This window comes from Hyperolius riggenbachi, chromosome 2, assembly GCF_040937935.1.
Source record: "Hyperolius riggenbachi isolate aHypRig1 chromosome 2, aHypRig1.pri, whole genome shotgun sequence".
NCBI lineage: Eukaryota > Metazoa > Chordata > Amphibia > Anura > Hyperoliidae > Hyperolius > Hyperolius riggenbachi.
Genome location: NC_090647.1, coordinates 121,627,908 through 121,644,179, shown reverse-complemented (window position 1 = coordinate 121,644,179; position 16,272 = coordinate 121,627,908). Strand labels below are relative to the sequence as shown.

General features: G+C 41.3%; 1 protein-coding gene across 7 annotated transcripts in view; it reads left to right on the top strand.

Moving 5' to 3' along the window:
• HDAC7 (histone deacetylase 7) overlaps positions 1–16,272 on the top strand; it is a 462,051-nt gene that overhangs the window by 411,698 nt on the left and 34,081 nt on the right. For all 7 annotated transcript variants that reach the window (XM_068267312.1, XM_068267314.1, XM_068267311.1 and 4 more), the window contains 5 exons: positions 2,228–2,348; positions 6,442–6,491; positions 12,916–13,023; positions 13,300–13,355; positions 15,007–15,094. In XM_068267312.1, coding sequence (XP_068123413.1) covers positions 2,228–2,348; positions 6,442–6,491; positions 12,916–13,023; positions 13,300–13,355; positions 15,007–15,094 — 423 coding nt within the window. The remainder of the gene's footprint in view (positions 1–2,227; positions 2,349–6,441; positions 6,492–12,915; positions 13,024–13,299; positions 13,356–15,006; positions 15,095–16,272) is intronic.

Here is a 16,272-nt window from a genome sequence, read left to right as displayed (position 1 = left end):
TAGTCCCACCACCCACATAGGTATTTGCTGACAGCAAAATTGGTTACATCGCAGTGACAGACAAGTATGATCTACTATGATGTTATTAAGAATGCATTGCGCTTGATTCACTAAGACAAATAGCATGCCTTATCAAAGTTAGCACGCCTTATCAAAGTTTACATGCCTTATCAGAGAGCGCTACGAACCCACAGGGGCTCTGGGCAGGACAAATGGAGCTCCCGTCATCGCCAATTAGCAGGCATAAGTTCGCTATGCTACTTTGATAAGGCGTGTTAACTTTGATAAGGCGTGCTAACTTTGATAAGGCATGCTATCAAGCCCATTGTATTTTATTTACTTATGGTATTTGTTTAACCTGCTAAGTACTAAATATTTTCTTTAATTAGGTAAGTGTGCATGTTCCATATGATGCGTTATGGATATACAGTATATTATGATAAATTATTTACATCTTGCAGCTAGCTAGTAGGGAGCCCCAAATAAAACTAACAGTTCTGCTAGTGCTCAAAACAGCTACTGTTGGAATTGGAGATCATATTACTCAAACACTCATAAAGAAGATAGACACTCCTACTCTTTTCTCATAACATAGTAAACTAGACAGGCCGGCGGTGTTTTCTGTGCTGCTCAAAGGGTGCCTCCTGGTAAAGCAGTCTGTCATTTTCTATAGTGTAAAGCCCAATCTACACGATACGATTCTTTGTGCGATTCGATTACGATTCTATTTACGATCCGATTAAATCCGACATGTCCGATCAGGATTCGATTCAATTCGATTTGCTATTGCAAAACAATGGCAAATCGAATTGAATCGAATCGAATCCCGATCGGACATGTCGGATTTAATTGGATCGTAAATAGAATCCTAATCGAATTGCACAAAGAACCGTATTGTGTAGATGGGGCTTAAAGGATGCGTGTCCAGTCATAGGTATTTATTTGTAAAGTACAATTGTAATGTAAAATAACAATTTTAAAATATGAAACTTTCGTTTATAAACCTAGGAACTAAATGAAAGTGTACTGAAAGCCACTATACAGCCTCTCCTCATAGAAGAGATAGCTGAAGCTGTGCGGCTAAAAATGAGTGTTGGGTAAGAAAAGCAAAGTTCTGATGGTGGGAAACTGTTAAAGAAACGCCAGGCCTTTTCAGTGCTGCTGAGTCGATTTTTAGTCTGGAGGTTCACTTTTACACTGTGCACCTTAAAGAGACACTGTAACAAAAAAAAAGTTCCCCTGGGGGTACTCACCTCGGGAGGGGGAAGCCTCAGGGTCCTAATGAGGCTTCCCCATCCCCTGTAGCTGCAGGCAGGCCAGCGCTGGCTCCTTCGAATCCTCCCTCGACAAGCCTGATAAGCGCTGATTTATTTACCTTTCCTGGCTCCGCTGTTGCGGCTTTTCGCACAGAGATAGGCGAAAATAGCCGATCTCTGTCGGTTCCTCTCTACTGCACAGGTGCAGGAGACTTGCGCCTGCTCAGTAGAGAAGCCCGACAGCGATCGGCTATTTCTGCCTATCTCCGAGCGGAGAGCCTATACTGCGCCTGCGCTGGAGCCGGGAAGGTAAATATTTACATCCCGCCGTTCCCTGAGCTTTATCGCCGCCGTGGGACCGAGGAGGATGAGGGAAGCCTGAATATGATCCGAAGGCTTCCTCCACCCCAGGTGAGTACCCCCCAGGAGAGGTTTTTCTCAGTACAGGTTTTCTTTAATGATCGTTAGGCGCGCTGTTGGCAGCATAGCGTGCATTATTCCCTCTGGTTTAAATAATGCTCACTATGCCCACATGTCAAGTGACATCACTTGACAGGCAGTCTATTGGGCCAATCAGAGAGCCAGGATCACTTACTTTAAAGTTACTGGACCCGAACGCGTCCCGGGCGGGATGATCAGAGCGCCATTATAAATAATACACAGACTTAGCTACAAGCGCTCGCTATGCTGGGCCCAGTGAGCGTTATTCTGACAAAAGGGAATAATATACACTATGCTGCCAATAGCGCACATAGCGTACATTAAGGTGCACAGTGTTAAATAGCGAGAGAAACAGCAGGTTACTCCCGCTATTTATGTTAGTGAATCAAGCCGAATATTTCTTGATGTACATGGCGCATATTTATACCTAGGTCAGTAAATGTGACTCCTCCCTTATGTAAGTAGTGTCATGGAATATCTGTGCAGTTGCTTTCTGTGTGGTATGTAAGGATTTTCTCTGATTCTTGCAGTGTGTTCGTGGTAGAAAGGCCTCCCTGGAGGAACTGCAGTCAGTACATACAGAGACGCATGTCCTGCTTTATGGCACCAATCCCCACAACCGACTCAAACTGGACAATCGCAAGCTTTCAGGTAGGTGGATTCCTGTACACTGCCTTGTATCACAGCAACACTTTATATGAAAGTACTCTGCTTTATTTGTTTTTAGTCATCTTGGAAAGTTTTTGTTTCTCCTTGAAAGTTTTGATACTCATTTTGTTGTTGTATCTTCTTTCCAGATCCATAACATACTTTCTTATATTACCTATAAGTGGAATGAAACTCAAATTTAATCTACGGCTCAAAGCATTAAATACAGTAGAAAACGAATAGGGGAAAAAAAAACATATATTACTAGTTTTCAAGTTACTGGAAAGGTTAATAATTCAAACTTCTACTTCACTTTAGGTGGCCATACACTTATACACTTATAGATTTGCAGCAGATTCAACTTTAGATAGATTTCTGTCAGATGCCTGTCAAGTAGAATCTCACAGGAATCTATCTGATGTGTGCCACACACTAGGAACAGATTTCCAATAGATTTCAGAATGAAATCTATTGGAAATCTATTAAATCGATCTAAATGCATTATTGCAGCATTAGATCTAATGCAACTCTATGGGCCATTGATCTGCTGCCAGCAGCAGATCGACCTAGATTTTCCATCCAGTCAGATCAAATCGATCGAAATCGGCTGCAAATCAAACGATCGGCTGATTCGATAGAATCAATTTTTGATCGATCGATGGCTGCAATCGACCAGTGTATGGGCCCCTTTAGAAGCTACTTGATTTCATTGTAGTTGCTGACCAAAACTATCAGTTTGTATTGACCTGTACTGAGCTATGTAAACCATGCAGAAAAGCTTCTGCAGTATCCAGGGGTAGACAGAGAACACATTCTGCTTTGTTTGCACAGCAGTTAATTACAAGACAATCTGATAGGAAGAACTTAGATTTAAACCTTAGTCTTGTGTGCAGAGTCCTTAAACTCAGAACGTCCACTCTGCTCTAAAAGATACACAACAGAATAATAATCTTTAAACAAAAAAACATTTCTTTGTTACGGCTGATACAAATCCTAAAATATCTGCACTGTTTCTACTTCCTGATTCATGGAAGCAGACATTTTGTTAACAGCCTGTGCTTACAAATGTGCTTATCTGCCATCTTTGCCGGGACAGTCATGTGGCACAAGGCAGAGGTCAGATTACAACTTGTGATTAAACACAAATTAAACAGGCTAATATATCTAAATACATGCAGGGTGCATTTCTCTGTTTTCATTCTGTGCTTTGCAAGAGTTCATGTCCACTTTAACCAGTAAACTATCCATCCATTAAATTAAATTAAACAGTGTCCAGACACACCGGTATTCTAAATGATTTGTCATTGTAATACAAGCGGAAAGTGACATTCCACAAGACATGTGCACATGCTCAGGAACAATGTGGTTTGAATGACCCAATAGTCGTCTGAGTTGATCCACCATTTAAAACAGGCAGAATACCTGATATCGGTCACTGGTTGTTGTTGTATAGATACTTTTTATGATTATCACTTAAAAAATTAATATGTCATTCTTTGCTTGTTTCAAGCAACTTTTATCTAGTGTGTGAACAGCTGATATACATATCTGAAACAAAGCATGGAGGGAAACTAGGACACATAGACTAGACATGATCTGTTTATCTGCTATTGTTCGTGGCTGTGGTAGAATCATGGAAGTCCATGAATGGCTACATGGATGTCTATTGAAAATTGATTGCATTGTTATAGAACACAGTCTTCTGAAGCATCTCGTTCCCATGTTATTTAGTGACACAAAATGGGTTCTTAATGTGCCATTTGATTAGTAAATAGAAAGTCACATTACAGTATATTGTTGATGAAAGTGAAGACACAGAAAAAGTAAACAGTGTGACTTTGGGATAAAAATAGGATCTGCATTACACAAACTGATGACCTGGCGAGAAGCAAAACAAGAGTCAGATGTTCCAGCAGATTGTGGGGAAAGAAAACAGCTTTGACAAATAGCATTGTGCTTCCTGGAGGAAGTGTGCCCTGTTCTCACAGTTCTTGTGAATTTTGGCACGCTAGATGCACAGCTAGACGACCTAAGCAAAACAACCATCTCCATCACCTGACTGGTGTGGTGTACCACCAGAAGGACTTTACCCATGGAAAACACTGCCTGATTGTAAAAGCAGATGGGAATAAACCTACCTTTTCACCATCATTTCGCTGATTTTCTTCTCATCAGTGCATTAACTTTTAAACACGTATCAAGCAAAACAAGCACTCAAAATATGTGTTTGTTGATTAACGTCCCTGGCGTTATGATTTACTCTGGATTTTAGGGTCTATAAGCGGTGCAATTTTTTTCCCAAGCTTTTTAGATCCTAAAAGCAGGAAAACTTCATACTGCTAGAGAGATTTGCAGCAGCCCCTGCACTTACCTCCCCTGGATCCAGCGCTGCAATTCTTCCTCTGTCCACTGGTTGGCACTCTACCTCTATAGTGAGATTGCAGTCTGTCGTCATGATGACAGACGGCCATCTCACCAAAGGGACTTAGAGCCTACGAGGACCGGGAGAAGAGTGTCTGGATCCGGGGCAAAGTGAGTTGAAACCGCCTGCTGCGCAAAGGCTCTGCATATGCCTTCCAGCAGCTACCCCGGGTCAGGATAAGGGTTACCTCTCTGAGCTGCGGATTTACAGCTGAGCCTGACTCTGGGTTGCCGCTAAGGAAGTTAAATTAACTCTGATATTGGCTAATAAAATCCAGGAACTACCAGTCCATTAACCAGCAGCTAATTACAGTTAATAGGCTGCCAGTTAATTGTTCTGGGGTTCTTGAATCCGATTAGCCTATGCACACATCCAGATTCACTAATCAAGGTTTAATGTTTACTGTTCCTTTCAAACAAAAATGGAATATTTTATCTCAACACTGCTTCTTAGCTAGAATTGTCCTTCAAATGAGCCAGTAACATCACATATTAAGTCTAAAGGCCTATACACATACGCCCGGCGGATCGCTCAAACTCACTCTTATCACACGAACGACAGTCTGTACACACGCCCGATTTAGCGGGCGAACGACTGAACGACGGGTCGTTCGAACGACCCGTCGTTCGCAAAAAACGGACTTGTTTATGGGCCTTACGGCCTTTTTCCCACAGACAGCTGAACTGCTTGTTTGTCAAGCAGTTCAGTCGCCCGGCTGCCTGCAATTACATGCAGCCTTATGACAGCGTTGGGTAGCAGCGCTTGTCGCAGCATTAACTGGCGACGAAAAACTCATGTCGCCTCTTAGCACGGCAACCGCTGTGCTCAGATGCAACTACATGGAGGTGTGCTCAGCACAGGTGGTGGACGGGAGCAGGTGACAGGCGGTGAATTCACCGCCCTTCAGACGCTTGTGAAAAAGAGGCTTTAAAAATATTGCTACACTGCAGACACCTTTTGTTATTTTAATTGATCCTTTGATCAATTTCCGGAGCGATTAATCTCCCTGGCGGCATGATTCTTAATTTTAGGGACTAAAAACAGTACAAGTGCTTTCAGACCCTATAAGCAGGAATAAGACATACTACAGAGAGATCTGCAGCAGCCCCTGCACAGACTCTCCTCCCCGCTCCCAGCAGCATTTTTCCTTTACTCAGAGTCTGACTCTGGGTTACCGCCAAGGAGGTTAATTTATGACCATTGAATTTCAGACTTTGCTTGAACCCTTGCTCCTTTCTATGCTCAGCCTCAACTTTCCTATCACAAGCGACATAGTCCCCATATAAGAGAGAGCCTCTACAGGAAACCACGACTCTCTCCTAAATGGTCGCGGAAGAACCTTCACTCAGAAATATGGGGGGAATAGCACAGGATTGGTCAGTGATAGGCAAACTTGACTCTCCAGCTGTTAAGGATCTACAAGTCCCACAATGCATTGCACGAGTCTGACAGCCACAGTCATGATTCATAAAGGCAAATGCATTATGGGACAGCTGGAGAGCCATGTTTACCTATCACTGGGATAGGTCCATGCCTAGCTTAAAATTGGGCATTCTAGGATTTATATAAATATACAGTATTTATTTGTTTTGAATGTGTATTGGATTGGTTTGTTGCGCTTTTGATAGTTAAATTGTATGTCAGACCACTGACCTTTACTTGTACATCTCACAGGAATTCTGGCTCAGAGAATGTTCGTCATGCTTCCATGTGGGGGACTTGGGGTAAGTCTTGTTTGGACGATGCACCCATAGTTTCTTCTATCATACAGTGTATAGATTGAACACACCATTATACAAATGGCTCTGATGTTGGAGGACCTGTGAAGCTACACTTCAGATAACTGAGATTGAAGGTTTTTATTGACTGTAGGAAGAAGTCAGATGCTAACTGGTTGCTGGGGCTGAGGTTTTCCCTTTTAACATTTTTACACTATTTTTTTCAGAGGTATGTTCGCTTGTGCAGAAATTACACTAATCTTTACGTCATGACCTGTTCCATCTGACGTTAGTTGGTTTATTTCTAAATTTGCTCCAGTTCTCCTTATCAGGCTAATTTTAGCAAAGGTCTACCAAACCAGTGAACCTGTTTTCACTCCATACAGCCAGTTAGCTTAAGGGGAAAGTTAAAAATAGCCATTTTCCATTAACCGCATTAGCTCTTTGGACCAGACACATGAACACTGGTTTGGCAGAATTGTTATTTAATTACCCTTGGCCGTGTTTTCTATGACCGTTTGAGAGTTTAAACATTACTAATGTTCTGGTCAGTTGTGGATTACATGAAACAGGAATAAACTTTATACTGCATGTTGTTTCTTAGAAATAGTAAACTTAGAAATTGCTACTTTGCTTTAAAGTTTATACACTAAAAGCATCAACAAGAAACCCAAGCAGTTTTTTCTTCTATTTTTGATATTGGTAAACCTTCTAGGTCTTTACTGCTGTTCATTTGCCTGTTCTAGAATATTGTCACTGACTTGAAGAGAATCTGTAAGGGAAAAAAAGTGCCCCTATGGGGTATATGTCTCGGGAGGGGAAAGCTTCTGGATCCTATTAAGGGTTCCCCCGTCCTCTTCAGTCTTGGGGATCCAGACTTGGAAATAGCTAAGCCCAATTGGGTCCTCTCTACTGCGCAGGCGACTTGCGCCTACGCAGTAAAGCGGACCTGATTGCTCGGCTACTTCCGCCGGAGCCTGACGGGAAGCTTGTACTGTGGCCGCGCAGGGGCAAGGCTTGATAAATATTGCTGCATGCTGTACGGGGGCCGCCAGCGCTGGATCCCTGAGTCTGAAAAAGAGGGAGATAGCCTCATTAGGATCCAGAGCCCCCCCCCCAGGTAAGTACCCCACAGGTGCACTTTTTTCCTTATAGATCCTCTTTATGTTGTCCATTACCGGTACAGTATTCTCCTCAGATTCAATCATTCCATCAGATTTGCAGGCTGATAAGTAATCGGAAGGTAATTATCGATTTGTTCCCATAAACAGGTCAATTAGGGCACTTTCTCTTTTCAGATATGATTGAAAAAAATCAAACATTCAGATTAACATTTTTGTATTACAATTGGCCACAGAATCATTTCACGATGATTTTTTTAAATATAGCATGGTTTTCTGTACAATTCTCTTGTAAAACTCTCGCCCAATGATCCCATCTGAGGAAAATATTGTACCGTTAAAGGGGCCCCATAAAGGGACACTTAAGTCTCTGTAAAAAAATGAGTTTGACTCACCTGGGGCTTCCAGCAGCCCCCTGCAGCTGTATCGTGCCCACGCAGACTCCATCAGATGCTCCTGGCCCCGCCGGCAGCCACTTCCGGTTTCGGCGACAGGAGCCAACAGGCCGGGAACGAAGTGATTCTTCGCGTTCCTGGCCACAATAGCGCCCTCTATGCTGCTATATGATGCGCTATTGTGGCCGGGAATGCGAAGAATCACTGCTGGAAGCCCCAGGTGAGTCAAACTCCTTTTTTTACAGAGACTTAAGTGTCCCTTTAAAGGGAATCTATAGCGAAAATAAACTGATGATATAATGAATTGTATGTGTAATACAGCTAAGAAATAGAACATTAGTAGCAAACATGATTTTCATATTGTTTCCAGTACAGGAAGAGTTAATAAACTTGTTATATATGAAAAGGAGCTTCTCTGAGCTCTCTGTCTAATTAAGTCAGAGTAGTGCTATTTTCTGAAGCACTTATACATCAAAGAAACAGGGAAAGACAACTTCAGATAAGCTTTTACTGCAGGGAAGTTCAAAGGGTCATTAGCTCTGCTTAGTTTCATAATTTAAAATGCAGCATGTAGTTTGTAAACTGCAAATATTAGAGAATGATGCAATGTTATTTTTACATTTTAAATTTGATATTACTTTTTCATGAACTGTTGAGTACTTCTTCAATTGTAAAATGCAGAAAATTTAGTTTAAAGAGAAGGTGGAAATTCTCTCCTAGGAGATAACTTCACATTTTCTCTTACGTTTTTCCCAGGAGATAATTTTTCATCTTTTTAAAATAAAGTTTCACACTCTGTATTTGAAAAAGTAGGTTAAAAGTAATGTCAAAATGATTGAGTATTTTCTTCTTTAACCACTTAGACATTCTAACTTATAAAAACGTCCTGCTAGAGCCTCTTAATGGCTCCAGGACGTTTTTATAAGTCAGACAGTGCTGCTTTCGCTGTGCGTGTGCACGTGCGTGCTCCCGCGGGTGCACGTGCATCCCCGTGCACGTGAAAATTGTGAAAAAAAAAAACACCCAAAAAATGCACCTTTATTTCCAAATGATATATTGTCACCATAATTTGTACTAGGGACATAATTAAAATCTTGTGATAACCAGGACAAATAGGCAGATACAATGTGTGGGTTTTATGTACAGTAGCAGTGTTTATATTAAAACCATAGGGGATGAAATTGGAGAAATAGTGTGTTTTTTCATTTTCCCTTGTATTTCCCTTTAAAATGCATAGAAAATAAAGTAATTAATGAAAACAAATATCAACCCCAAAAAGCCCAATTTGTGGTGAAAAAAAACCAAGATATAATTTCATTGTGATTAGTAGTGATTAAGCTATTGGCAAATGAAAGGGATGAGCACTGAAAGGTGAAAATCGCTCTTGTCCATTGCAGTGTTCCCCAACCCTGTCCTCAAGGCCCATCAACAGTGCATGTTTTGTCATCAACAGTGCATGTGTGTGGTTTTCTGCAAAACATGCACTGTTGGTGGGCCTTGAGGACAGGGTTGGGGAGCTCTGCGTTAGGGTAAAAACCACCTTGGGGTGAAGTGGTTAATGGTGGCCTAAGAAGCATTTTATTGATTAGGTGTGAAATATCACCTAGTAGAAAACTTAGGCGAAAATGTTGATTAAGGGCCCAGGTCACAATGCAGAAATCTCCACGCATCCCTACAATTATCCTTCATTCCTCTTATGGTTTATAACTGAAAGGGTGTTTAACGGGACACTTTTCAGACGAGGAAAGAATCCAAGGGCTATATGCAATTCACTGTATCTCCTAAGTTTTCTCCTAGTAGATCATTTTTCATCTTCAATTTAAAATAACTCATTAGCCCTTTGTAATGGAAAAGGTACTGTCAAAATTATTTTGAGTATTTTCCTGCTTGCTGGTGGTTTAAGAGGTATTTTATTTACAAGTTGTGAAAATATCACCTCGGAGAAAACTCAGGTGAACAAGTGAATTGCATATAGCCCTTATTCAAGGTTACGAGTCCAGTTATTTGTTTAGTTGCACTTTGAAGCGTAAACAGGTAACTGCTTGTCTGGTCAAGCACTGTTATCTTCATAGTCTTCCCAAGTGGAGGGTGGAGCACAAGTTGTTGCCGAAAGAGATGTTCCATAAGGATATTTAGTTACAACTGTAACATTCTAAAATTCAACTGTCACATGAACAAAAAATGAATAGAAAACTCTAAAATGGTGACAGGAACTAGCAAAACCTAGCAGAGGGTCAAACCCTGCGCTGTGCTATCCAAAACAATAATTAAACTTTGAAAAGATTAGGATAAATCAGAGAACAGGATTTAAGTGGTGGTGACCCCTCGCAACAGACTATCCTCTAGAACTAGTTTTAGCGCACTCAGCTAATAGAAGATTCATGTCTGGCTTGTTCTCTGGCTATCCACACATCACTGAGCCCCACTCCTATATTACTCAACTCAGAAGCATCACATGTCTGCAGCGTAAACACATGGGCACATAGCATGCCTTCAGGCTTCCTTTCATATTGTGCTTTCAGCATATATTTCTCTCTGATGCAGCAACACCTATATATCTCTCAGTAGGCGCTGACAGTGGGACACTTTGATGTCGAGCCCTTCAAGATTGCACCTCTTTATGGAGACAGTAGGAGAGCATGGTCCCAACTGTCCAATTTGATAAGCTTACCGCTAATGGTACATTAGAAACCATGTTCCTTATCCTACAGGGAAATATGGGAGCCTTTCATCTAACACATGGTATACGTGAAAATACATTCCTTTACCCTTAACTGTTAAGCAGAGTAGAGGTATTTAAGTGAAGTCCAGACCTGTCAGTATATCAGTCAAGGCAGCATTCCAGCTTATCACACAAAGCCTGAGGGACTGTCGTCTGAATGCATTGTCCTCCATAAGCCACTGAGAAGGAACATTGATGTGTGTGTGTGTGTGTATGCACAGCAAGTCCCGCGAGTGATTCACCCAGTGCTGTGCATTGTGCCAGGCCATCGAAACCTCAGGGGATGATTGAGTTAAGGCCTCACACATGGCTTTGATTAGTCCAGAATCCCCCAGGTTTTTCCGTGTCTCCTTTGTTATTTCCCTGGCGCTGACGCGACTCTGATGAAAACAAGATGTTTCACGGGAAATGAAAGAAGAAGAAGAAAAAAAAAGATAAAATAAATTCCTTTCCAGTGCGTTTATTCCTAAAAACAAACCATAATTGAGATCAGAGGCATGGGCAGGCACTGGCTTTCATACTGCTGCCTCACCCAAAATCATTAAGCGCTTTATCCGTAAGACCTGAGTCTGAGCATCCTCCGGTAACACACTCCGACACACTAGTGTTAGGTTACTAGTTGGCATTTGGAAATTACATTCATAATGATGCTGTATGTTTACCGGGAACCGAAGAGCACAGGAAAATGACATGCTTAGCGTGAACAGAATATAATCTGTGCTATTAGGATCTGATGTAATCAAGTTCTATTAGTTCCCTTCGTTTTGTACGAGTATTACAATAGTTCTTATAGGCTGGTGTTAGATGCGCCATCAAGCTATAACCTAAACAATTCATGGCAAATTGCTAGGCTTTCCTTTAAATGGCATTTAATTACAGATAAGTTCAACGAAAACGGTTATTTTAGTTTTGGATAGATGCCGACAAGTTGGATTACAGCTTCTTCAACCTTCAGTTTTTCAGTCTTTGCACATAAACTCTTCAGTTAAAGAGACACTGAAGCGAAAAAAAATGTATGATATTATGATTTGTATGTGTAGTACAGCTAAGAAATAAAACATTAAGATCAGATACATCAGTCTAATTGTTTCCAGTACAGGAAGAGCTAAGAAACTCCAGTTGTTATCTCTATACAAAAAAGCCATTAATCTCTACGACTTTCAAAGTCGTGAAGAGGGCTGTTATCTGACTTTTATTATCTCAACTGTTCCTTAACTATTTACTTTTTCTCTGGCAGAGGAGAGTTCATTAGTTAACAGACTGCTCTGAAAGAATCATTTTGAATGCTGAGTGTTGTGTAATCTGCACATATTAGTGAATGATGCAATGTTAGAAAAAACACTATATACCTGAAAATAAAAATATGAGAATATTTTCTTTGCTGCTAATCTTCTATTAGTTATTCATAGTACACAACAAATTCATTATATCATATATTTTTTTTCGCTTCAGTGTCTCTTTAAAGGACAACCCTACCTTATTGAAAAGTTGAAGAAATTACAAAGTTTGCATTGTGCCTATTGGGAAGTATTACCAATCTTATTTATTGTCACAATAAATAGGATGTATTAAAGTAGTCTTGTGCATAAAAGACTATACTAAAGCCTCACAGCACAGAGACCTCAGACACATAAGTGCCAGTCAAGGCTTTTAGAATTTGCTAACAAGGTTTCCCATTGGTCTAAATCACAGCCCTCCTTGCCATTTTTGTGACCCTCAAAAGCTTAAAATGTGCATCATTGTTAGCAGTAAAAGAACAACAGTACAAGGCCTTCCGATCCAGTGGATGACAGTGTTTCTGGTTGAAACATTGTCAGTTTAAGACCGCCAGCACATCACCCGCCAGGCAGGATGCAGCAGGATTCTGTTTGGCCGCAGTGGTCCCTGGGAGAACTGTTGTGAGCCTTTGACTCAGTAATCAGGCCCAATGTCTCTACCTTAATAACACAACCAGCTTTTAATACACACTCTAGAGGTAATTTGCATGTTCCACCTGTGTTTCAGCTTGATGCTTCTGCTACCTTCCAAATGTTTTCCTCATGCGATTCACACCTAGGTCTGAGCCCCCCCTAGAGTTTTACTGCCGTGCATTACAAAATGTAATTTTTGAGAACCATAAGCTTGCCATTCATGTTCTTTACTGCCCATAGTGCTCTGTACAGTCACATCATGCTAGTCTTTGTGATCTGCAGGTGGACAGTGACACTATCTGGAATGAACACCACTCTTCAAATGCTGCTCGTTGGGCTGCTGGCAGTGTGATTGACCTGGCGTTTAAGGTGGCCACCCAGGAACTGAAGGTATGTGATGTAGTTTTATTAAAGAGTCTGTTTAGTGGGTAACACCATTGGGCATCTTGTGGGTCCATCCTGTTCAGTTCTATAAATAATGTTGTATTTTTATTTAGTGGTATGAAGTAATATATCCTTGCCCTCATATTGGCTGCACCTGTTTGGATGATCTCTATAATTCCATGTTGTTTTATGAGACCAGACTATATTTCCTGAGCCCCAGAGCTGAATTCAATAATGGAATCCGGCTGTCATTTCATCTGACTTTCTGTTTTCTTATTACAGAATGGATTTGCCTTGGTGCGGCCCCCAGGACATCATGCTGACCCATCCACTGCCATGTATGAATATTTTCCTTTTCTACTGTTAAGTGTTCGGAGATGAGACCATAACAGTTGGCACTGTGAGCCCGATCCAATTCACTTTTTCTCCAACATTTTCTCCTAGGTGACATTTTCACATCTTATCAATAAAATGCCTGTCAAGTAGAGATGGGACGAATCCTAAATTTCCTTGTATCCGAATTCAAAAAGATTCTCAAATCTCTCGAATCCTGTACATAAGAATTGTGTGATCCGTGTAAGAATAGTATATTCTAATTCTACACTCATCACACAATTCTTATGTACAGAATTTGAGAGATTCGGAAGATTCAAGAATTTTTTTGGATTCAAGGAAATTTGAGATTCTTCACATCTTTTAACCTCCTTGCCGGTCTAAAAAATCCGGCAAGGAGGCAGCGCCGCACATTTTTTTTAATTTTCTTTTTAAATCATGTAGCGAGCCAAGGGCTCGCTACATGATAGCCGCTAAGCGGCGGCATCCCCCCACCCACTCCGATCGCCTTCGGCGATCAGAGTATGCAGGGAATCCCGTTGAGAACGGGATTTCCTGCAGGGCTTCCCCGGTCGCCATGGCGACGGGGCGGGATGACGTCACCGACGTCATGGACGTCGGGACGTCATAGGGAATCCCGATCCGCCCCTCAACGCTGCCTGGCACTGATTGGCCAGGCAGCGCAGGGCTCTGGGGCGGGGGGGAGCGACTCGGCGCGGCGGATCGGCGGCGAGCGGCGGCGATCGAAAGTTACAAGCAGCTAGCAAAGTGCTAGCTGCTTGTAACAAAAAAAAAATTATGCAAATCGGCCCAGCGGGGCCTGAGATATCCTCCTGCGCAGGTTACCCCGAGCTGAGCTCGGGATAACCGGCAAGGAGGTTAAGCAAGCAAGAGAACACTTGCAATAATTTTTGATTTTTTTTCACCTACTTTTTGGTTCTTTTATTTTTTAAACAGAAGATGAAAAATTATCTCCTAGGAGAAAACTTAGGAGAAAATGTGAATTGGATCAGGCCTTGTGTTTTGTAGCCTGTTAGCCTCCCTGGTGGTATAAACGAATTTGGCTCTTCCAGGGAAAAATAGCTGAAAACGGTACGGTTGAGCCAGGCTCGTCCAACTGTTCTATGGCAGGGTTCAACTTTTTCACATGCATTTTTTGCGTTAATATTCACATTCTTATGAGAATTTTTGCATTCTCTGGAATCCTGCATGAGAAAATTTGCACACAAACGCACATTTTAATGCAAAAACTGGATGTTTTCTGCCAAAAAGCTGAAGAGTGGTGAAATTGTGGCCTGGCAGACAGGGCCAATGAAATTACATTCATTTTTTTGGGCATGATTTTTGTGCTTGAAACTTGTATTCATGCAAGTTCATCAGAATCGGTAGATTATTATTATTATTTCATATTTATATAGCTCTATTGCCACAATCTTCTTTAGTCTGGCTGATTTCGGTGGCTATAGCTATGTTCATTCTGCCAGTTGCAGTTGTTTTACAAAGATAATTAAGAACAACTCCAACAGTAATCAATTTTCCCCTCCCCCACACCTATGTATGCGCACCCATTGGTGGCCAGCTCATTGGCACATACTATATGTGATCACCCTCTGTGCCCTCCTGTGGTTTTTGACATTCATTTTCTTATCTCTTCAGGGGTTTCTGTTTCTTCAACTCTGTGGCTATTGCTGCCAAGCAACTACAACAAAGACTAGATGTCAGGAAGATCCTTATTGTGGACTGGGTAAGCCCAATTTGTGTTGCATAAATCTTTATCAAACTAATTCCTGTACATGCGCACATTATGTCAGAAAATGTTGCACCGTGCTGTATTTTTCCCTATATTCCCTCTTTGGCTGTCATTTAGTGAAACCGCAGTCATGGTTGGAAGATGCTATTCCTTCTTTGAAGGTCTAATTCATCTGCCACTATTTAAAGTCAAGACAAGCTTGTAATGTAGATTTCCTGAAGCGACCTTTTGAGTTTTGGGCACCTTTCTTATGTGTGATCAGAGAGCCACCCACATCCGCTGTTCTCGTGTCTCTGCCCCTCTCCCTATTATTATTATTATTATTATTATTATTATTATTATTTATAATATATAGCAGAAAAATACAGCAGAAGACGCTGGATTGGCAGCGATCCAAACAGTGTGTTTGTATGGGGAAAGGGAAGCAAAGATAATAAAGCTTGATCTTTTCTGAAGGCCATTACTGCAAGTCTGTACAGGCACTTTCTCAGTTCCTGTCAGCCATGCTGTTGGAGAGATATGGGAAATACAGGCCATACTGTATGTCAGAGATGGAGTCTGTGCTAGTGTCGGGATGTTGTTGCTTGCCTCTTGCTATGTGTTCTTGGGTCATAGGTAAGCTTATACTGTTAGAGATTCAACTTAGCCAACTGCTAAAGTTGCCTTCCAGCCATTTAAAGTGAATCTCCAGTTTCATTGAACATTGCCCCAAACATTTGTCAGGTCTTCCCAAGACTTTTTTTCAAAGAATGCTATTAAAAACCTCTATCTAGTGCAGTTACTAGACAGTTCAAATTTTCCAAAACTGACTGAAGCTGAAATTGCACACCTTTGCAAGCCTGGAATCTGTACTCTATCTGTGCAGTACAGACTGCCTACAACATACTTATATAGTTGCTATAAGAAATCTATCTGTGTGTTAAGTAAATATTAAGAGTTGAACTGTTTCCAGATCACTGTATAGTCGTTTTGATACATTATATCCACTATTGTCTTGAGGCACATTATGTCCCATTGTACGTTAAAACGTTTTTGGAAGAGCTAAAAATGCACCTCTGCCATAACATGATGGCAAGAGCTTTTATTTTCCTACTTAAATCTAGTTTACAGTTGTATTTTCTCTCATTTCCTGGCACACCAGCCTGGTCATGTGACTTAGTGGTCCTCCTGCA